Source organism: Nycticebus coucang, chromosome 2 (genome assembly GCF_027406575.1).
Source record: "Nycticebus coucang isolate mNycCou1 chromosome 2, mNycCou1.pri, whole genome shotgun sequence".
In the NCBI taxonomy this organism is placed as follows: Eukaryota; Metazoa; Chordata; class Mammalia; order Primates; family Lorisidae; genus Nycticebus; species Nycticebus coucang.
In genome coordinates this window covers 171272213-171295229 of record NC_069781.1, presented here as the reverse complement: position 1 = coordinate 171295229, position 23017 = coordinate 171272213, and the positions used below count along the sequence as shown (strand labels likewise).

General features: G+C 40.8%; 1 protein-coding gene across 4 annotated transcripts in view; it reads right to left on the bottom strand.

Moving 5' to 3' along the window:
• The window catches only part of HYDIN (HYDIN axonemal central pair apparatus protein), a 362157-nt gene that overhangs the window by 119644 nt on the left and 219496 nt on the right, over positions 1-23017 (bottom strand). For all 4 annotated transcript variants that reach the window (XM_053606972.1, XM_053606955.1, XM_053606945.1 and 1 more), the window contains 5 exons: positions 8365-8505; positions 7362-7440; positions 4512-4631; positions 4047-4256; positions 2473-2610 (listed from right to left, as the gene is read on the bottom strand). In XM_053606972.1, the coding sequence (XP_053462947.1) occupies positions 2473-2610; positions 4047-4256; positions 4512-4631; positions 7362-7440; positions 8365-8505 (688 nt within the window). The remainder of the gene's footprint in view (positions 1-2472; positions 2611-4046; positions 4257-4511; positions 4632-7361; positions 7441-8364; positions 8506-23017) is intronic.

The window sequence follows — 23017 nt, the reverse complement described above, 5'->3', positions numbered from 1 at the left end:
TCTAAAGCTCAAGATGAAGAAAATCTCAGAGAACAAAAGCTCCACTAGGGCAAGTATATCTGTCTATTTTGTTTGCCACCCTATCCTCAGTACTGGAAAAAAATACTGGGGAAGAAACAGTAGGTGTTCAAAAAATTTGATAAAGCAATAAAGTACTTTGTTTAAGATGGCATATATGCGTATGTAATAAAATTGTCTTAAAAAGGAAATGGTAAACATGGAGTTCAGACTGGTGGTTACTGGTGGAGGGGTAACCTCCAGCAAGCAGGGGCGTCAGATAGAAGAGGCGCCCAGGGGGTTTCCATGTACTAAGTGCGTACATGGCAATACAGGAGTGGTTACAAATAGATTAGTCATCTTCTGGATTTAAAGACGGGTTGTAGGTCACGGTGTTCATTTTATGATAGCATTTTCTAAATCAATTACATTACAGAGATTTCTTTTGCATACATAAAATATCATATAATTAAACTTAAAAAATTATAAAGTCAAACTATAACCTCTAGGTAAGTAATCAGAATATACAATCTGGGAGAATTGCATGGTTGTAAGTGATTAGAAAAGGCAAAGGAGGCTAGAATCTGAACTGGGGAAATAATTACCAGGACCAGTTCAATTTATTTGGAAATGTTTTAAAAGTCAGTTTTGAATGGGCTCTTTATACTTTTTAAACATATTTTCTTATTTTTTTATGTCATAAGTAATGTGTATTCTTTGAAGAGAAATTAGAGAATGAGATGAGAAAAAAACTTAATAAAGATCACCAGCAGTGAGCAGGTACACATATAATAACAATATATTGGTTTTTATCCAGATTTTATTTCTTTGTTTGTTTGTTCATTTATTTATTTTTTCTTTCTTTTTTTTTTTTTTTTTGAGACAGAGTCTCAAGCTGTTGCCCTGGGTATAGTGCTGTGGCATCACAGCTCACAGCAACCTCAAACTCTTGGCCTTAAGCAATTCTCTTGTCTCGCTTAAAGAGGCCGAGGCAAGAGGATCGCTTGAACCCAGGAGTTTGAGGTTGCTGTGAGCTATCATGCTACCACACTATACCGGGGGCAACAAAGTGAGACTCTTTCCAAAAAAAAAAAAGAAAGAAAAAAGAAGGAAAGAAAATTTTAACAGAAAAAGATATAAAAGATTTGAATACTATAATTATTCAGGTTAAGCTTAATTTAATAGAAATTCATTATAATCTGCATTCTATAGCCAGCTAACATTATTTCCAAACATTTGTATTAAAAATCAATTTGGAATATTTTAAAATGGTAAAAAAAAATCAATTTGGATTACTAAAATGTTAATAAATTCACTAAATAGGAATTTAGAGGGCATATTATCCTACCATGATGCAAACCCCTCAATATTAACGAAAAATCTTAGTCATTCAGAAATTTGAACAGGAAAATATATTGTAAAATTACACTTGTAAATAAAACTATAATTCTAGACAACTTAGAAAATAAAGAAAATTATAATAGTAATAGTAAATATTAACATGTATAAAATATACACAATTGACTTCCACTCTTTTATCTGTAATTTTCTAAAATTCATGGGATGAGACCAACAGTCTACTCAGGCAAATGAATAGTTTTCCATTTTTTTCATCATTAACTAAGAAAAAAATAAAAGGAGACAGCTTAGAAAGTTTGCAAAACCTTAAAAGCAAATTCAAAAAATAACTAAGACAAATTGGAGAAAGAAGAACTAAAGAAGGGTTGACCTAACAGATACTGAGATGTATTTTAAAACTGTAGCAATTAAAATATTATAGCATTAATGGGGCGCAGTCAGAACAATGAACAATACGGAGACCAGCAATAAACCCAGAGGTATGTGATAATTTAGGGGAAGAACAGACTCTATCATGGTAACATTCATTATCTTTGGCTTGTAAGATTAGGGATGATTATAACTTTATTCTTTGTCCTTTTTTTATGTTTTCCAATTTTTCTCTAACAATCGTGTGCTATTTTCATAATGAGAAAAATTCAGCATGAGTTCCTTAAAACTGGTAGATAGCAGAGCAGGAACAGGGAACCACCTCCTCCATTTGCTTCTAAAGCCAATTTGGCTCACTGCAGTCTACTGATGTTTTCACACATGCTAATAAAAAGTTGCTTTTATTTGATGTAGTCAGTGGGGAGGACGTCCTCGGGAGTTACAAGGGATATGTGAAGACATCACTGGAAATAAATTAGTCTTATTATCAGGGAAAAAATTCCACGGGTTGCTTCTGCCTTGTCAGTTGCCATATCCCTGGTGCCTGGAAACAGACTCACACAGGACTTGATAAGTATTTGTATAATAAATGAGAGAAGTGGCCTGGATTTAGTTATTTTTTTTCTTGCTTCTGAGAGTTCTTTAGTTTTAATTAAAAGAAAAAGTCGCACCCATAATCCTGGCAGTGAACGCTCGCGGGTGTCTGGGCTGCAGGTTTGAACCGGGCCCTTCCCATTGCTTACTTACGGAGACAGGCAGGATGCGTGGCACTCCAGGGAAGAGGTTTTCTGGGGAGGAGTGGTGGTCATTCAGAACCTTGAACTCAAAGCCAACTTTCCCAGTGTTCTTGAGGATGATTTCCCTTTCTGTGACATGGTCAAACAGCTTAAGAAGAGGAGAAGGACAAGAGTGACTCCCTTGGGGTTGCTGCTACCATCCTGACAATGGGGAACAAACATGCCTCGCAGACACCAGATTGATTGCTCCCAATGCAGATGCCACATTTTAGCATCACAAAAAGGTGCCTAGAAGGTCAGGAGGACCACTGGTCACTGGAAACCTGGCTCCGATCTTCGTTCTAGCTGCTTTAGGGTAGGTAAGACCGTGGAGGGGGCAGTTTCTTCACCACAGGAAGTTACATTAGAAAATCGTAAAGTAAGCTTTCTTTCTTTCTTTTTTTTTTTTTTGTAGAGATAGAGTCTCACTGTACCACCCTCGGGTAGAGTGCCATGACGTCACACGGCTCACAGCAACCTCTAACTCTTGGGCTTACATGATTCTCTTGCCTCAGCCTCCCAAGCAGCTGGGACTACAGGCGCCCGCCACCACGCCCGGCTATTTTTTTTGTTGTTGCAGTTTGGCCAGGGCTGGGTTTGAACCCGCCACCCTCGGCATATGGGGCCGGCGCTCTACTCACTGAGCCATAGGCGCCGCCCAAAAGTAAGCTTTCTATACTAAGAAAATTTGCCTTCGGATTCTATCTTGTAAGAAAAATATGAAGAAAAATGATTTTGAAGTATTTCTTCTTTTTCTATTACCTATAAGATTTGGAAAGATCTGTTTTTTGAAATTATCTTTTATTTTTATTTATAAATATTAGTTGTCTATTTTTTGAGCCTTTGGAAAAAATAAGAAGTTAATTGATGACTCCATACTGAACCTCAGAGTCAAAGCATTCTATAATAGACATACTCTTATTTGACAATGTGAATGTTACTTTCTTTGCATTATTATTGCTCAGTTTAAAAAAAAGAAAATAAAAATAGAAGAGGTGAGTTTAGAATGTTCTAGAATGAATTTTCCCATTTAAATAAAGAGCCATAGGTAAACTAGGCAAGTCACATTCCTTTTCCTGGGATTTTGCTAACATAATTTACCAGTCGGTTTTGAAGGTTCAATAACTACAAACTGAGGCTACTTCAGGGGTCCTTAAGGACAAGGTAGAGCAAGGACTAGCTGCTTCGAAGACCATACTCAGAGATGAGCCAAAGCCAATTGTCCAGAGGACCCTGGAGCTAAGGAAAGAAAGAGAATTCTCTTGGGCGGCGCCTGTGGCTCAGTGAGTGGGGCGCCGGCCCATATACTGAGAGTGGTGGTTTTGAATCCAGCCCTGGCCAAACTGCAACAAAAAAAAAAAAAAAAAAAAGAGAGAGAGAGAGAGGGGGAGAGAGAGAGAATTCTCTCTGGTCAACACAGTAGAGAAAGTCTCCATAGGTGTTGGGTGAATCTGATTGTAGGCATGATCTTTAATCTATAAACACACATTCATTTAAGATGTTTAAGTCAAACCCATGAAATTTCCACCCGATGGTTTGCAATACCTGTAATCCATAGTTGATTTCCTTAGTGTCAAAGGAATAGTTGATCAGGGAAGCCTCTCCCTTGAGCATGATCTCGTAGGTGGGCCCTCCTTCTACTTCACACAGAGCTTTAGCCTGTGCAATGATATTACTGTGCCCATAGAAGGTGAAGGATATCTGGTTGCTGCTGTGTGGCCGCAGCACTCCGTAGAGGGGCAAAATATCAAATACCTGCAGAGAGAGTTGTTCAGTATGAGAGCAGCTATCAGGATGAGGGCCTGTAAAGGGTAAGTAAAAGTTATGTCAATTTACAGATTAATTCCTGACTTTAACGTCTTTCATTCCATAGAAGGTGACTACCTCGGCCCCCTGAAAACATATGAAAGTTGGTAACAGTGTTCTAGGGAGATTCATGTTTTTGACATGGGGAAAGTACTCAGAAAAGCTAGTATCCGGTGACATCAGGACCCCTGATATGTTACTTACTTCTTCCATCCCAATGGAAATCATGTCATCCTGTTCAAAGATCAATAGAGACTCCAGAAACTCCACTTGGCTGTGGCTTGAATATACTCTTTCTATTTCAGCAGAGTTAATTTTTAATCCCTAGAAATTAAAGATGTGAGGAAAAGCTAGCAAACATTCATACTGGACCATCAATGTGCTTCTCTGCATCAGAAATGAAGCACGTTGTATGATTATAAAATAGTACCTTTTACACCAGGGAGGTGAGTGGGTAGGTGACCAAAATACGTGTACAAGAATGTTTACTGCAGCGTTATTTATAATAGCAAAACTTTGGAAGCAAACTAAATCCCATCAGTGGGGAGAGAGGAGTATAGAAACTCTATCCAGGGAGGATGATGCAAAGTGTATCGGGGAATAACGTGCAAACATATGACTGAATGAAACAGCAATTCCATTGCTGTGAAATCACATACTGCTCACATGTCTGCAGAGATGAGTACATGTGCATTCATTCAGAGATTTGCAGAAGATGCCCCGGATCTTGTTCACTAAAAATTTCCATAGCATTTTTCTACGGTGGGATTTTGAGGACGTTGGCTTTGATCTTTCTGTATTCTTGAGTTTACTATAATAAATGTCTTAAGAAAAAAAGAGCATATTAACATTTAAAAGACAATAATCACTTTAAGAAAATTTTTAAAATTTGGAACATCCCCAAGAAAGAATAAAAATAAATCATTAGGTTATACTATAGATAAATGTATTGTATGTGTGTTTATACACTGAGTAGGTAGATCTGTATTCTCATTTTCCAGTTGACTTTGTAAGTGCCGCCTTCCCATGTGACTGAATATTCACAAGCATCATTTAAAATATTTTTTTTTTTTTTTTTTTTGTAGAGACAGAGTGTCACTTTATGCCCTTCGGGTAGAGTGCCATGGCATCACACAGCTCACAGCAACTTCCAACTCCTGGGCTTAAGCGATTCTCTTGCCTCAGCCTCCCGAGTAGCTGGGACGACAGCAGCCCGCCACCATGCCCAGCTATTTTTTGGTTGTAGTTCAGCCGGTATGTGGGGCCGGCGCCCCTCGGTATGTGGGGCCGGCGCCTTACCAGCTGAGCCACAGGCGCCGCCGCATCATTTAAAATATTTTAAAAAAATGGATGATCACACATGATACAAATTTGAAATATTCAAAAGGGTATAGGGTAAAAAATTTAAATAAGACTTCTATCCCCATTCCTCAGTCCTCCCACTTCCCCAGGGAACCACTGTCCAGTTTCTTGTATGTTCCATTTAGTTATTCTGTTTATTCAACTAGTATTCATAGAGGACTTAATACGAACCAGTTCTAGGCCCTGGGGATATAATAGTGGACAAAATTGAAAAAAAAAAGTCCCTGTCCTCATGAAGCTAATATTCCAAATATATTGCCTGCACCAGCAAATATATGTACTGAATTCCTTGAGAGATAACACAGCGGTTACGAATAGGTCAGACTGCCAAGTGTTCCAGCTCCACGGTCTGACAGACGTGGCCTCTCCCTGGTAAATGGGCAAAGATAACAGTACCCACTTCATAGGGTTGTTGGGAAAAGTAAACAAGTTAATGTTAACAAAAAAGCTTAGAATAGTGCAAATCATGTATTTATTGTTGCTCTTATACACTTTTTTCTTTACACAAATGGGAGCACACTGTACTACCTATTTTGTACTTAGTATTTTTTACTTAATATATCAGAGATTTTGCCAAATTAGAATATAAACTCTTGGGCGGTGCCTGCAGCTCAGCGCGTAGGATGCCGGCCCCATATACTGAGGGTGGCGGGTTCAAACCCGGCCCCAGCCGAACTGCAACAACAACAACAACAAATAAATAGCCGGGCGTTGTGGCGGGCGCCTGTAGTCCCAGCTGCTCGGGAGGCTGAGGCAGGAGAATCGCGTAAGCCCAAGAGCTGGAGGTTGCTGTGAGCTGTGATGCCACGGCACTCTACCAAGGGCCATAAAGTGAGACTCCTTTTCTAAAAAAAAAGGAATATAAACTCTCCTTTTTAATAAAAGGATTCATAGTATTGCCTTGTGCAGAATGTGATTTAGTTTATCCAACAGTCTCCTCTTGGTGGAATTACGTTGCTTCCAATTTTTCTTACTTTTACAAACAAAGCTGCAGTGTACAAGACAGTTCCATGTCTTTATGTAAATGCCAAGGTGCGCCTGGAGAATAATTTTCTAGAAGAGGAACTGTGCATTTTAAATTTTGATGCATTGGCCAAGCTGCATGTCAGAGAGGCTATGCCAACTCATGTTCCCACGTATTCGACTCCACTCTTTCCTACTATTGACATAAAATCGTTTTAAAAGATTGTACATCTTGTGGACAGACAGTAATTTATCTTTTATTATTTTTTCAATCTTTGGTTTTCCCCAAATGTGTTGTAACAAACATCTTTGTATGCATATCTTTGTATCTGCAAAGGTTTTCTTAGGCCATTATTCTCGAACGAGAGTTTAAGGGTATACATTTTAAAACTCTCTTATCTTTCCTTTGTTTCTGTTATGGGATTAGTAAGGAAAACAGTTTGCCTTTGGTAGCCTTCATTTAGGGAGTGGGAAGAGCACAAGATCACCAAGGTTGAGAGATAATTAGTTCTTCCATTGTAGAGAAGGTCCGTATGCTGAGGTGTCCCGGGCTCCCGCGGAGCTGCTGGCTCTGGGGGTGTTTAGTTGGAAGTGATGTGGATAAACTTACATGGCCTCATCTCACCTGAACCCCAGCGTTGTGCTTGCCACCCTGCCCCTGGTTCTGCCTTTGTTTTACGGGGAAGACCCCTGACTTTGCCAACCCTCTGCAGGGAAAGGAAACCGTACATCTGAGATCCCAACGGATGTTTTCACTTTTCCAAGTTCTTTTTCTTCAGGTCTGACGTCTTCACTCACAAGGATAGTCCTGGGGGGTTAATGGAACACAGAGAATCACCCACTTGGCAGTCTTAGCCCCGTCTTCCTCTTTCTCTTCTACTACACCCCAAAAGAGTAAGAGGGCGTTCTCATGCCAGGGACACTTTCCTCAAGAGGATCAGCTGCTCAGTGCTCTGTTGCCCCCTTCCCCACATTGCAGGGCAAGCCAGGGAACTGGTTGATTTTCCATAGGCCTCAACTCTTCTTTCCTGACCCATCATACCCAGGTCTGACTTACAAAAGAACTAGGAAGATCTAGCAGTTCTTCAGACAACTTGGATGTGTCCTAAGCGCTCAGTGTTAATGTCCATCCTTTACTGGAGCATTTTACTGGGAGGACATGTTTGCTACTGCTTGCTACTTGGAACCTAATCCTGGCACAGACCTTGGACACAGGGAGAGGACCCGTAGGAAGGGCTCAGTTCCCCAGGGCTTGGGATGACCTTCAGCTCCCTATCCCAGATACCTAGTCCAGGGCCTACATATAGACAATTTCATTCAACTGTTACCTGGTCAATGGTTGAATGAACAAATGAGTGATGAGAATTGAGAATGTAAGTCAGTGTAGAGAAAAGAATGCTATTAAAAAAAAAATACATGGGCGGCGCCTGTGGCTCAGTCGGTAAGGCGCCGGCCCCATATACCGAGGGTGGCGGGTTCAAACCCGGCCCCGGCCAAACTGCAACCAAAAATAGCCGGGCGTTGTGGTGGGCGCCTGTAGTCCCAGCTGCTCGGGAGGCTGAGGCAAGAGAATCGCTTAAGCCCAAGAGTTAGAGGTTGCTGTGAGCCGTGTGACGCCACGGCACTCTACCGGAGGGCGGCACAGTGAGACTCTGTCTCTACAAAAAAAAAAAAAAAGAAATGCTATGCAAAAAAAAAAAAAAATACATGCTGGCTTTGCATTTGTACTTACTTAACAAAATCACTTAAATCCATCTCGGGGGACTCTCTTGCAGGTGGGACTGTTGGTGAGCTGGCAGTTGCTGAGGTTGTTGGGATGGACTCCATCTGGGACACAGGGGCACTGTAGGGCTTCTTTGGCAATGTCACAAACCTACAAGGCACGAGAGGTGGAGGACAGGAGACATCATCTTTCGCAAGTCAGCTGGTGACTGTGGGCCATCAAAGGCTAAGCACCAAATTCCAGACCAGTCAGGTCTAGAAGGGACCTCCTTTTGCCCTCAACTGGTCTTGCCTTCTTCAAATCTTAACTAAGATTTCATTTGGTCCTAAACATTTTTCTGACTACTTCCTTCCAGTCTGGGCCTAGAATCTCTCCTCTGAGTACTGCAATCCCCGAGGTGTCCCCCTCACACTTACTTTTTCCATCCATACCATGCTGTGAACTCACTGGGGACTTATAACTAACATGGTGTGTGTGGCACAGTCTGGCTTGGAGAAAGCAGCCAGGTGTGGTCATGAATGAGTGCATTATCAGGGGTCCTGCCCCCAGCCAACCAGACTGCAGGATCAGGGCTAGGATGGCCAAGGTAGTGGGGTCACTCCCATTCTTCCTCTTCCCCTCCAGGGCATGTGGCTTTTTCTGGACTCCCCTCTAGCCCTTCCCTACCCATCTCAAGCCCTCGATATTAATTTCAGCCCATTTCGCTTGTGTATTAATTCCAGCCCCATATGCACTCAGAGGCTCAGCAGAAATGTGATCTATTAGATGAAACTCCCACCACTGTCCCATCCTCCCTCTTTTGGAAGCATCACAACATTTTATCGGCTTTTAGGACACGGTCCACTGACTACCATGTGCTGGAGAACCATTTCCTAAACTTCAGGCACCCCATTACCACCTTCATGATTTCTGCCATCTTCTGTATCATCTAAGAATTCAGCTTTATTGGGGAATAATTATTCACACACAAAATGTACTCATTGTGAGTATATAGTTCTATGAGTCTTTACAAACACATATACCCATGTAACTACCACCATATTAACCTACAGAATATTTCCATCATCCTAAAATGTTCCCTTGTGTGAACGCTTACTTGCTTTATATTAATGGAGATTAGATTTGCCTACATTTCATAGAAATGGAGTCAGAAATATATACTGTTTTGTGTCTGATTTCTTTTGTTCAGTGTAATGTTTTTGAGATTCATCCATGTTGTGTGGAACAGCAGTCTATTATTTTTTTATTATTTTTTAAAGATGTTATCCGTCTTCCTGTTGATGGACACCTAGACTGTTTCTGTCTTTTGGATGCTATGAATAAAATTGCTATGAACATTTGTGTACAACATTTGTTTTCATTCCCCTTGGGTAGACTCCTACAAAAGCAATTATGGGGCTGTGCATCATGTGGCTGTTTAACATCACAGGGGACTGCTGAACAGTTTTCCTAAATGGTTGTACCATTTTAGACAACCTCCTCCTGCAGGGTATGAGGGTTCTGGTTGGTTCATATTCTCATCCACATTTGGTATTCAGTTTTTTAAAATTTTAGCCATTCAAATGAGGACACAGTAATATGACATTGTGGTATTCATTAATAGGCTTATTATTATTATTATTTTGTTACTATTAGTTTTTATTGAGAAAAGGTCTCGCTCTGTCACTTAAGCTGGAGTGTAATGGCTTCGTCATACCTCATTGCAATCTTAAACTCCTAAACTCAAGTGATCTTCTTGTCTTAGCCTCCCAAGTAGTTGGGACTATAGGCATGTACCACCACGCCAGTTAATCTTTCTAATAGGCTCATTTTATAGGAAAAATTTACATCATTACTATAAATGAAAGTCTGTATTACCTCCCATATTTATAAAATTCAACACAATGGAAAAAAATATCAGCATTTGTTATTTTCTTGCCTGGTGAGGACTCTGCACTGAACCCTGCCTGCTCTTCTTTAAAGGACGATCATTCACTTTCTTTTTGGGAAACTGCTGGGCTAGTGCCATCTGTGGCTGGGCTTATGACTATGTAGGACTGTGAGTTCCTTCTTTATGGCCCCCAGAGCACAGGGTCTTCTATGTAGAGCCCAAGCTCAATGGACGTTTTACTGACAGAATGGATGGATGAATGGGTGGGTGAGCAGACGGTTGAGTAACAGTCAAACAGCACGGGGAGTAGTTTGGCTATTCTGTACACCCACACCCACCTGGGGTGAGGGAAAGTGTGGAAGACTCTTTCCACCGTCTTTCACGAGCTTCCATTTGGCTTGCTCCAGACCAGTTGTCTCTAGTTGACTTTACCTCTGGCTGAAACTATGCCATTCTGGGCACAGCACACATGTTGGGCTGGGTGCTGACACATCTGTTAAAATGAAGATTCCTGAACCTCATCCTTGGGGAGATTGTGATTCAGCAGGTCTCAGGTAGCGGCTGGGAGGTAGATGTTTAAATGTCTTCCCAGGTGATTCTAATGGACAGTAAGATTTAAGAGCTGGGCAGAAACAGCGTCATGACACTGAGGATGGAGCTGATAATTAACATGGGGTTATCACAGTCGCCTTACCAGCCAGAGATGGCTAAAATCAGCAAAGGACAAAGCTGGACACTTATTAAATCACCCCAGGTCAGCGGAAATGCCTAGGGAGACGTCATAGCATTCTTCCACCCAACATTTGCAGCCCCCTGGGATGTTGTGCTGAATTAACAAAAAGCATGTGTGGATATCTGTAAAGGAAAAATACCAAGCTGTAGAGGGTCTGCACACCTGAGGAAAAACAACACCTCAGTTGATAATGAGACCTGGACAACTGGGAATGAGAGCTCTCTTTGGAAACAGACTGAGGAGAGGGCAGATGGAGCCCTCGCCTCTAACAGCCTGAGCCACAGGAGACAGCGAAACCTTTACCATCATGAAGCTTTTGAGTTATTAAAATTGGAAAAGCTGCTCCGAAAAAAATTGAAATAGAATGTTGGTAGAGTTTTTGGATCAGATTTCATTTTACCCTCAAGAACAGATGATTGCTTTTCTGTTACACTGACCCCAATAGGATTGGATTCAGTTATTTTTAAAAGAGAGCGCATAGCACACAGGAAGATCAATATTGCTCTAATGCCAGAGCACCCTGGGTCAGAATCACTGGGGGAGCCAGGAAGAGACACCCCCTTAACTGTGACAGAATCAGTGTGTCAGTCACATGCTGATCTGCAACCCTGGCTCGGGCTCCGCAGTTTTCATGTTTTATTTTCAACTGTTGGGTAAGGATCAACACAGTCTTTTGTGCTGCAAGTTAAAAACCCCATCAAACTTGTTTCCTGTTCTGCCTTCGCTGGGAGCAGGATTGTGCCAGAATAAACCCTCAAAGAACAAGCTTGTGTTTCAGCTAACATTCTGTGTTGTAGTTCCCAGGAGATTTACAGATGGAGTGGTGGATGTTTGCCCTCCACCGACGTCTGCGCAGTTGAGGTCTGGGCGTGGTGGGAATGGGCAGCCTTGCAATAGAGATGATAACTTCTAGTTCCTGACTCAGTAGAGGTGGATTCTGGGAGTCTTCACCACAGAGGGTGAAAACAGCCACTGGATGGATAAAAAGGGCCTGTGTGTGCTGTTTGATATGTTTTCGCATTAACGACTGTGGCAAACGCTGGTGGTGCGCTTTACCAGGGTGACACACCCACCCCAGGTGCCACAGATGCTGGCCGTACTTTCCTTTCTAGAGGACTGCCCTGGCTGGATGGGAGCTGCATGAGAAGTTATGTGGTCCCTTCCTTTAGGGTGTGACCTGTAGACCCAGGATGATGGATGGAGGTGACTGTGACAAGTACCCAGTCTCTTGGTCTGAGTGGGACAAACTCCGTGCTGGGGCGCACACTCCAGAGCTCCCCATGGCATCAGGCACAGGTTAGAATTCTTCTGAAATCGCTCTCTTCCCTAGTTTCCTCCCTGTCCTATACTGCTTCCCTTACTCTCTTAAATAGTTTCTCTTGGGGTCTCTCCCTCAATAAACTACCTTAAGAATCACTACCCAGGCTCTGCTTCTGGTGAATCCACTGTAGCACTTTCTGAGTCCAAAGATGAGAAACCCAATTCCTGCTTTGAGCAACTGAGGCCTGTGGGGCAGAGTCAGAGACACAGGGATGGGTACACTTTAGGGAACAAGTGTCCCAGTGGGCAAACATATAGGAAGCATAGTGTGCCCCAGCATGGCTGTGGGGTTGTAGGGCTTGAATTCTGGCTTCCCCATTTATGTACTTTGTGATTTTGATAGAACCCTCCCAGTCTTACTGTGAGGCTAACTTTACACAAAGAACTCCATGGCACCTGCGTCCTGGCAAACGTCCAGTGAGGGTGAGCTGCTCTCGTGCTGGAGTGAGTGGCGATTACCATCATTTTAAGTGAGGGAGATACTAACCCTTCCCTGATGCATGGGGAAGTCTTCATGAAGGAGGGTGCAGTCTAACTGTTTGGAAGAAAGAATGGAACTTTTCAGGTAAAGAGTGGAAAGTACATATGGGCTGAGAGAAAAGTTTGTATAAAGGAAAAAGGATGGCGAATACTTGGATTCTCTAGGAAGGGACAGTTGGCTGGGGAGCTGGGTGTGTAGGTGCGGGATGGAAGCAGGTGTTAATGATGACAACAATGATAACAATGGTAATGAAGAAGCAGTGAGGCAGGTCAGAGATGGCCAGCACTGGAGCCAGACATGACAGAAAGCGGGACAGCGGCCACGATGACAGGGAGACACAAATGCTCTGGCAATCACCTCAGTTGATGGCTCTCACCTGCCTCTCCCCTTTGCACTGGGCAGAGGAGGCCACGAAGCACAAATAGCAAAAATGGGAGTACATGGGTAATCAAGGAGTTCTGAGTGTGGTGCCCCCCACTGTTTCCTCCTCTCTTCTCCTATTTCCACCCCTTTTTTCTAACAATTCACTCAGCCTTGATCTTGGGCTGGCCAGGGGAGTGATAATGGGAAGAGAATCTTGCGTCATGGAGTACCGGGGGACCCCTCACCTAGGGCCATGGTCCTGTCATACCACCTGCTAATGTGCTTTGGAACTTCTCGTTCCCCTCCATCCTCAGTTCTTGCTTCTTACCTGCCCATTCTAGACAAGGCTCTTTTCCCATCCACAGGCCTTAGAGTATGCTTGTCCCTCTGTCTAAAGTGCTGTTCCCATCCTCTCTGCCCAGTTAATGTCTATTTAACCTTTAGCCCCTAGCTTAGCTATTACTTTCACTGGGATATCGCCCCAGATCCCCAAGTCCAGGGTAATTCCCTCCACAGCTGGGACAGGAGCCGTGTCTGTCTTGCTCAACACGGTCCCCATAACTTGGCACTGACTGTACCAAGCTTAGAGTAATGCCCAATATTTGTTGAACAAATAATTCTAGTCAATAGTCTTATAGTTTAAAAGGGTTATAAAGATGTTGTTTTGTTCCAATGTTTCATCAGAGGGCGTGGTCTATTTTTTGTAAAGATGGCCCCAATAATCCATTCCATTCCTATAAGCAGGATGTTTTGCAGTGTGACCTTTGCCTGTCCTCCTGTGAAGAGATGGAGGCTCTGCTCTTCAGGCCTTGCCTCTGGGCTTGGCTTGACTTCTTTGGCCACTGAGGTCTTCAAAGATATGATGTAAGAAGCAGCTTGAAAACTATCCAGCCAATTCACAGATTCATGAGAACTTAGAAATATTTGTTGTTTCAACAACTGCATTTTGGGCACTTTGTGTGTGACGAGAGCTAATATGTATAGATTGGTTTTGTTTCTCTCTAGCACAGTGCCCTACACAAATATACTCAATAAATAACTACAGTACAAACAAATGAATAGAGACATTTCAAGTGTGGAAAGAAAATGTCAATATTCTTAGTAGTGTAAGTTGGCCATCATCCTTATAAATTATTGACATCAAAGGGAGAGCAGAACCCACAGTAACCACCAGTGCCTAGCATGGTTCAGAGGTCCAGTCTTTAGCATTTTCAACAATCCAAGGCGCTGAAGAATGTGCTGTTTGCCACAGCGCAACCGATTTCATTCTTGATACCATTGTTTCCCTCCACTTATACCTATTATTGCTGTTGCTCTTAACATATAGTCTGATGCTAATCAAACCAACTCATCTTTACCTGTTAGATCTTATCAGGTGGTCTTTTTATACTCCCATTCTTGCTCTTAGCCATTTAACCTTGGCTCCTGTCATTTGGTAAACACCGACCCCCTCCTATCCTTTTCTTCCTTCCTCTGACTCAACACATCACAAATCAGCTCTAGATTAGGTAGGCCCCTGATTTCTGTTTCTAAAGGGGACAAATTACAATTATCGCTTTAAATTGTATTCAAAGTGGCTAAATCCCTGAGGCCTCTGGATGCAAACACAAAGTCCCTGCCATGTTTCCCTATTTCTTGCCTGGATGTGTGGTCTTACACTTGCTGATCTTCCCACATTGGGAAGTGAATGACAGATAGAAACAGATGGGCTGGCTTAGTGCCTTCCCTACCAGCCATGTGAGAAGGGGAAGGCAACTACAGACATGTGGCCATTATGGAAAACAGCCTGCCCCAGTCCTCTCACACTATTATGTTTCAGAAAGCTTCTAACTAGCCACCTGAGCTAAGGTGGGACCTAATGAGAGATAGCTGGAGGGTGGAAAGTTTACTATGACCTTCGGGGGTGAAAATCATCTTTATAAAGGTTCTCAAAAGGAGTTGCAATTGGAGCTTCTAGAATAGTGGTTCTCACTGTTGGCTGTCCATTGGGACCATTTGTGGACTTTTTAGAAAGAGTAAGGCCTGATTCTAATGTGCACTCAAGGCTGAAGGTCACTGACCCAGAAGATGGTGGTGAGAAGGTGGTAAAGAAAATGGCAGTAGAAGAAGTGGATCGGGAAGAGCCCCAGGGAAGGATCTGCAGCCAACCTCACTCACCTCTGCTTCTCTACCGGGTACTATTAAGCACTTAATAGGCACTTCCTAATTTAATCTTCACAACAGCCCGATGAGGTAGGTGCTATGATTTTCCTCAGTCTTCTGATGACAAATTGAGGCTTAGAGAGCAGGTAAGGTAAATGGCTGAGCTAAGTTAGATCAACCATCAAAGCTCATGCTCTTAATAAGTTGGGTGGAGAGTCTACCTCATACACAGGTGACAGGTCTCCTGGGTTACTTCATGTCATGCTATGCCCCTGGCAGCAACTCCCAAAGAAGACCTTTTCATTTAAGAAACTTTATGTGCCACAACAGAGAGTACATACAATGTGTTGTCTAGAACCCCCTTTTCAGAAAAAGAGAGACCCATCCTGATTGTAATGTAGATAAGGCCACTGTTGACCTAACCCTTGAAGTGACTTCTGGAAAGACTTTTGCTGTGAGGTAAGTAGTAGAGGACTGTGCACAGAATCTACCATGAAGCTCTCTAGAGGAATATTTTTGTGTATAGAATGGCCACTTCTACAAAGCTCCAGAAGATGGCCCCACTGCTACATGCTCTTAGGTTGGCAAACAGGTAGGCTGTGAAATCTCCTTTATAATCAGCTTCAAAGCTCTTTAGAAATACCTTCAAAATAGGATGGTTTCTTAAGCCAATTTCTTTTAATGTCTGGCCTTCAGTAGATGTTGCTGGATTTGGGGGGATTTTAATTAATACGAACACCTAGATAAATCAAATGAACCCTTTTTATGAATCAGATCACTAAGTGGACCCGGCAGATGCAATCCTAATGCAGGTTCAGACATGCACTAATACTTTCCACTGATTTCTTTAGAAGTCAGCTTAGCTCACATTGAATCTCTAAAAGGCTGATGCCCTCCGCTGATACTAGAGACATTGAGAAAATGCCTTAAAAAGAAGGAATCTATAATAAGGCAACTAGAGTTCTTCTATAATAACATAAAAGCGGGACAAAAGTTTTATAACATTTAAAATGAAAAACAGCCCAATTCATTTATCTGTGGGGTAATAGATATGGCATCTCAGGAAATGGGACTAAACTGAATTGCAAATAAAAGCAGACTATGTGGGCCCTAATGTGTTGATAACTTTCAAATTAAATATAAAGAGAGCTAATGACCTACCCCCCTCCTTAGGTCTCCTTCTGCTTTGGCTTGAGTCATTTGCAGGTTGACTACAAAGACAGGAAAATTTGTCTCTGGAAGCTCAGATCTGAAAGATGCCTTGCAGCCCTCTCATTAGCCTCAGAGGCTAATCGGATCCCCTGGTCAGATAAATTAGCTGACCCATCACAGCAGAAGAGAAGATTCTGGATGAATGGGCTACAGGAGGCCTGGATGGTGAAGGCCCTTAGAGGGTTCTAAGAATGAGGTATAAGGTGGTGGTCTACTGTTTTCTTTCATGGGAGATTCCAAATTTTCTAATAACATCCTATTTGTAGTGGGAGTGATGAGAAATAGATGCTCATTTCATTATTAAAGTGTATGTAAGTGTCACACACACTTTTGCATATATGATGTACTTTCACAATAAAAAACGCATGGAGTAAGAAAGGCCTCCTCTGGGTAATGAAATCATCGGTGACCTTCTGCAGAGGCAGCTTCAGTTAAGTGAGAGGCCAAAAGCCAGCTGAAATTGGGTTTGGGAGGGGATGGAGGCAACTAGTGTGTTTTGTTTTCTTATTATGTTGCCTGGTATGAAGTTGGTGATTAATTCAACAAGAGGATTAAGGGCTTTGAAGATAAGGAGCACATGTGCTGAGTGCAAAGGCACAGGGAGTTTGAAGATACTGAGAGTGAGAGGAGGTGACTGACAGAGGGAAGCACAGACAGAAAGCCTGGCCTGGAAAGGCAAGGGATGCTATTTCCAGTAGATAAACCCTCCACATCTGTGGGTTCCACATGGAGAGATTCAACCCACCAGATACTGAAAACATTCTAGAAAAATAGAACAATAAAAATAACAATACAATAATAAAACATAATACATATAGCAAATCAGTACGATATGGCAACTGAGAGGGGAGGATTCCGTGAGCCCAGGAGTTGGAGACCAGTCTGGGCAATGGAGCTACAGTGGCTAATGCCGGTAGCTCCAACTACATGGAAGACTGAGATGGGAGGATTCCAGACCAGCGGTCTCCAACTTCTGGGTTCAAGGAATCCATCCATCTCAGTCTTCCATGTAGTTGGGACTACAGGCATTAGCCACTGTACCTGGCCAATATAGCAATTTTTTTTTTTTTTTTGGCTGGGGCTGGGTTTGAACCCGCCACCTCTGGCATATGGGACCGGCGCCCTACTCCTTGAGCCACAGGTGCTGCCCAATATAGCAAATTTTTATATAAAATTTACATTGTATTAGGTATTATAAATACTCTAGAGATGATTTAAAGTCTAAGGAGAATATTCAAAGGTTATATGCAAATACTATCCCATTTTATATAAAAGACTTCAGCATCTGTGGATTTTGGCATCTGCTGGGGTCCTGGAACTAATCTTCTATGGATACCTGAGGGACACAGATGCCTGTATACTTGAAAACATCCATGAATTCTTAAAAAAGTGGAGGGCTCATCCTCCTCTTGAGTGGGGAGAAGGAAATGAGGTGATGCAAGTGGCCACCTGAGGAAAAGCAGTCTCTGGTATGGGCTGTTGTCAGTGGTGTGACCAGAGGAAGGAAAGCCACCCACAGAGGGTGGTAGAAATCCCGGAGGGAGGATTTCTGGGTATGATGGCAAGAAGAAGAGACCATCTGGGAAACACTGCTGAGGAAAAACTGGCAGAATGTACTGACCAAGGGAGTACCAGGGAGAGGCTGAAAAGGAAAAATGACACAAAACCAGACAGGCTAGGCCTTGGAATGTTCATGATCAATCTTACCAGTGAATGATAAATTACTCTTCAAAGTTATTTTTATCAATTTACACTTCCATTAGCAACGTCTGGGCTGCTTTTCCTCCAAGCCTCCAACACCACTTGGTGTGGTCATATTTATTTTATCTAATTTGGTGGGTGCGTAAGGGTGTCTAGTTGGAAATGTTTTAATTTCCATTTTCAAGATGATTAATAAGGTGGAACATCCTTTTATTCTTTATTGGCCATTCATATTCCCTTTTCTATGAAATAACTGCTCATCCTTTTCCCCCCACTTTTAATTGAATTCTATCTTTCCCTTCCAGGGCACTTTTTATATACTATGTACATTAATCATCTGAAGGTAATATGTGTGCATAAAACTTCTCTCAGTTTGTGACATGTCTTTGTATTCTTTTTTAATGGTATCTTTTGATGAATAAAAGTTCTCAAATTCAATGTAGAAATTATGAATAGTTTCACTGTGATTTTATGCTTTTTATATCTTGTTTAAGAAACTATTCTTTATTCAAAGATCAGGAAGACATTATGATTTTCTTGAAACTTAAAAAATTTTGACTTTCACATTTATATCTTTAACCTATATGAAGTTAATTTCTATGGTGTGAATTTAGAAATGTATTTTTGTTTTTTTCTATACAGATAATGTATTGCTCCTGGATCATTTACCGAATAAGTCACCCTTCTCCTTTGTTCAAATATTTTTATTTTGTTATATTTCCATACATTTGTGGGGCTGTTTCTGGGCTCTCTACTCTGTTCCTTCTGCCTATCTGTACACAAATACCACACTTAGAACATTATTATATTTTTACAAAAAGCCTCGATATCTCTGATAGAGACAAACCTAGTTTGGGGGAGCTTGGCTAGTCTCTTCCCTTTCCTCTTCCATATAAATTTAAATTTTATTGAAAGGTTTTCCTTAATCTATTGAGATGATCATATGGTTTTTCTTCTTTCATGTGATGATGTAATAGACTGAATCAATTAGAAATTGATAGATTTTCTAATGTCAAACCAATCTTGCATTCTTGGATTGTACCCAACCTCATCATGATATTTTACCTTTTCATACTTTGTTGGATTCAGCTTGCTAATATTTTGATGAATGTTCTGCATTTCTATTTTTGTATTAGTGAATGAGAATGGCCTATAATCTTTAGGTACCTGATTTGTCTTGGGTTTTGGTAAGAAGATTAATTTAGTTTTATAAAATTATTTGGACAATATTGTCTTTTTTATTTTTTCTCTGAAAAGAGTTTGGAATTTGGAAGAACATTCCTGTTTCTATCAGGGCTCAGTGTTTTTTTTTTTTTTTTAATGGGGAGATTTGATTGCAACTATTCAATTTCTTCTAAGCAGAAACTAAACAAAGAAATAATGGACTTAAACATGACCCTAGAACAAATGGGCTTAACAAATGGACACAAACAGAACATTTCATCCTAACAAAACTGAATACACATTCTTCTTATCAGCCCATGGATCATCCTCCAAAATTGACCATATCTTAGGACACATCTAACCTCAAAAAATTCATAAGAATTGAAATTATTCCTGTATCTTCTTGGACCATCACTGAATAAAAGTTAAAGTCAACAGCAACAGTAATCTTCATACTCAAACAAAGTCATGGAAACTAACCTTATGCTGAATGACAGCTGGGTCAAAGAAGGGATTAAGAAGAAAATCATCAAATTTCTGGAACTAAATGATAATGAGGCCACAAACTATCAAATCTTTGGGATACTGCAAAGGCAGTCCTAAGAGGGAAATTTATAGTGTTAGATGCCTTCATCAAGAAAACAGAAAGAGAGCAAGTCAGCAGCCATCTTAGCAACTGGAAAAGGAAGAACAATGCAACCCCAAACCCAGAAGGAGAAAAGAAATAACCAAAATCAGAGCAGAATTAAATGAAATTGAAAACAAAAGAATCAGTCAGAAGATCAATAAAACAAAAAGTTGGTTCTTTGAAAAGATTAATAAAATTGATAAACGGTTGGCCAGACTAACCAGAAACAGAAATGTAAGATCTCTAATAACTTCAATGAGAAACAATGAAGGGGAGATAACAACAGATACCACAGAAATACAAAAGATCCTCAAAGATTACTATAAAAACTCTATTCCTAGAAATATTAAAATGTAGAGGAAATAGACCAATACCTGGAATCATGCCACCTTACTAAATTTAACCAGAAAGAATTTTGAATAGACCTGTATCAAGCATTGCAATAGTATTAACTATAGTATAGTTATATACTACTATTGTATAGTATTAATTATACAAAATCTGTCCCCAAAGTAATAACCAGATGGTTTCATACCAGAATTCTACCAAACCTTCAAAGAGGAATGAGTTCCTATATTGCATAATCTGTTCCAAAACAGAGGAGGAAGGACTCCTTCCCAACACATTCTATGAAGCAAATATCACCCTGATCCCCAAACCAGGAAAGGACTCAACACAAAAGAAAACTACAGACCAATATCCTTAATGAATATCAATGTGAAAATATTCAATAAGATTTCAGCAAGCAGAATACAGTGACACATTAAAAAAGTTATATACCATGATCAAGTGGGTTTTATCCCAGGGATGCAAAGTTGGTTCAACATATGTAAATCCATAAATATAATTCACCATCTAAATAAAATAAAAAACAAAGACCATATGATTCTCTCAATTGATGGCAGAAAAGGCTTTTGATAATATCCAGTGTTCTTTCATGTTAAGAACACTCAAGAACATAGGCTTAGGTGGGACATTTCTTAAACTGACTGAGGCCATCTACAACAAACCCACAGCTAATATCATATTGAATGGAATAAAACTGAAAGCATTTCCACTCAGATCTGGCCCTAGACAAGGATGCCCATTGTCACCACTACTATTCCATATAGCTCTGGAAGTCCTAGCCATCACAATCAGGCAAGATAAGGAGACCAAATATCTGGGAATGTATCTAACTAAGGACGTGAAAGATCACTATAAAGAGAACTATGAAACTCTGAGAAAAGAAATAGCTGAAGATGTTAACAAATGGAAAAATACACCATGCTCATGGCTGGGAAGAATCAACATTGTTAAAACGTCTATACTACCTAAAGCAATTTACAGATTTAACGCGATCCCTATTAAAGCACCTCTCTCATATTTTAAAGACCTGGAAAAAATAGTACTTCGTTTTATATGGAAACAGCAAAAACCTCAAATAGCCAAGACATTACTCAGAAATAAAAACAAATTGGAAGGAATCATGCTTCCAGACTTCAGACTTTATTATAAATCAATAGTGATCAAAACAGCATGGTACTGGCACAAAAACAGAGAGGTAGCTGTATGGAACAGAATTGAAGACCAAGAGGTGAACCCAGACACTTATCATCATTTGATTTTCGATAATCCTATTAAAAATATAAATTGGGAGAAAGATTCCCTATTCAATAAATGGTGCTAGATGAATTGGCTGGTAACTTGTAGAAGACTGAAACTGGACCCACACCTTTCTCCTCTAACAAAAATGGACTCTCACTGGTTAAAGGACTTAAACTTAAGACATGAAACTATAAATATTCTTAGAGAGAGTGCAGGGGAAACACTTGAGAAAATTGGCCTGGGAGAATACTTCATGAGGAAGACACTCCGGGCAACTGAAGCAACATCAAAAATACACTGCTGGGATCTGATCAAATTAAAAAGCTTCTGCACTGCCAAGAACACACTAAGTAAAGCAAATAGACAGCCCTCAGAATGCGAGAGGATTTTTGCAAGTTATGCTACCGACAAAGGTCTAATAACCAGAATCCACAGAGAACTCAAACTTATTACTAAGCAAAAAACAAGTAATCCCATTTCATTGTGGGCAAGAGACATGAACAGAAGCTTCTCTGAAGAAGACAGGTGCATGGTCTACAGACACATGAAAAAATGCGCATCATCTTTAATCATCAGAGAAATGCAAACTAAAACTACTTTGAGATACCATCTAACTCCAGTAAGAGTAGCCCACATCACAAAATCCCCAAACAACAGATGTTGGCATGGATGTGGAGAAAAGGGAACACTTCTGCATTGCTGGTGCGAATGCAAGCTAGTATGTTCCTTCTGGAAGGAAGTTTGGAGAACACTAAGGGATCTAAATGTAGACCTGCCGTTTGATCCTGCAATTCCTCTACTAGGCGTATACCCAAAAGACCAAAAATCATTTGGCAATAAAGATATTTGCACCAGACTGTTCATTGCAGCTCAATTCATAATTGCCAAGTCATGGAAGAAGCCCAAGTGCCCATCAACCCATGAATGGATCAATAAATTGTGGTATATGTATACCATGGAATATTACGCAGCAGTAAAAAAAATGGAGACTTTACCTCCTTTATGTGTACATGGATGGAGCTGGAAAATATTCTTAGCAAAGTATCTCAGGAATGGAAAAAAAGTATCCAATGTATTCAGCACTACTGTGAAACAAATTTATAATAACTCACACTTGCATATGAAATATGAAACACAACTTTAGGCTATGATGAAGGAGGGAAGGGGAGGGGATGGGAGAGATAGCAGGGGTTAGTAGGGGGACCACAACTATGGAGCACATTGCAAGTACAAGTTGGTTCTATCATGTATAGAACACAAATGTTCTAATGCTATAAATGGGTAAATGAGATGAAAGCTATACTGATTAGTATGATTTAAGCACTCCGATCTGTACAAATAATCAACACACTGAAATGGGCATAAATGTATTTATGATCTATGTACAAAAGACTTAATTAAAAAAATAAAATTAAAAAAAATATTGGCCTTGGAAAAGATCTTATGAGGAAGACCCACCCC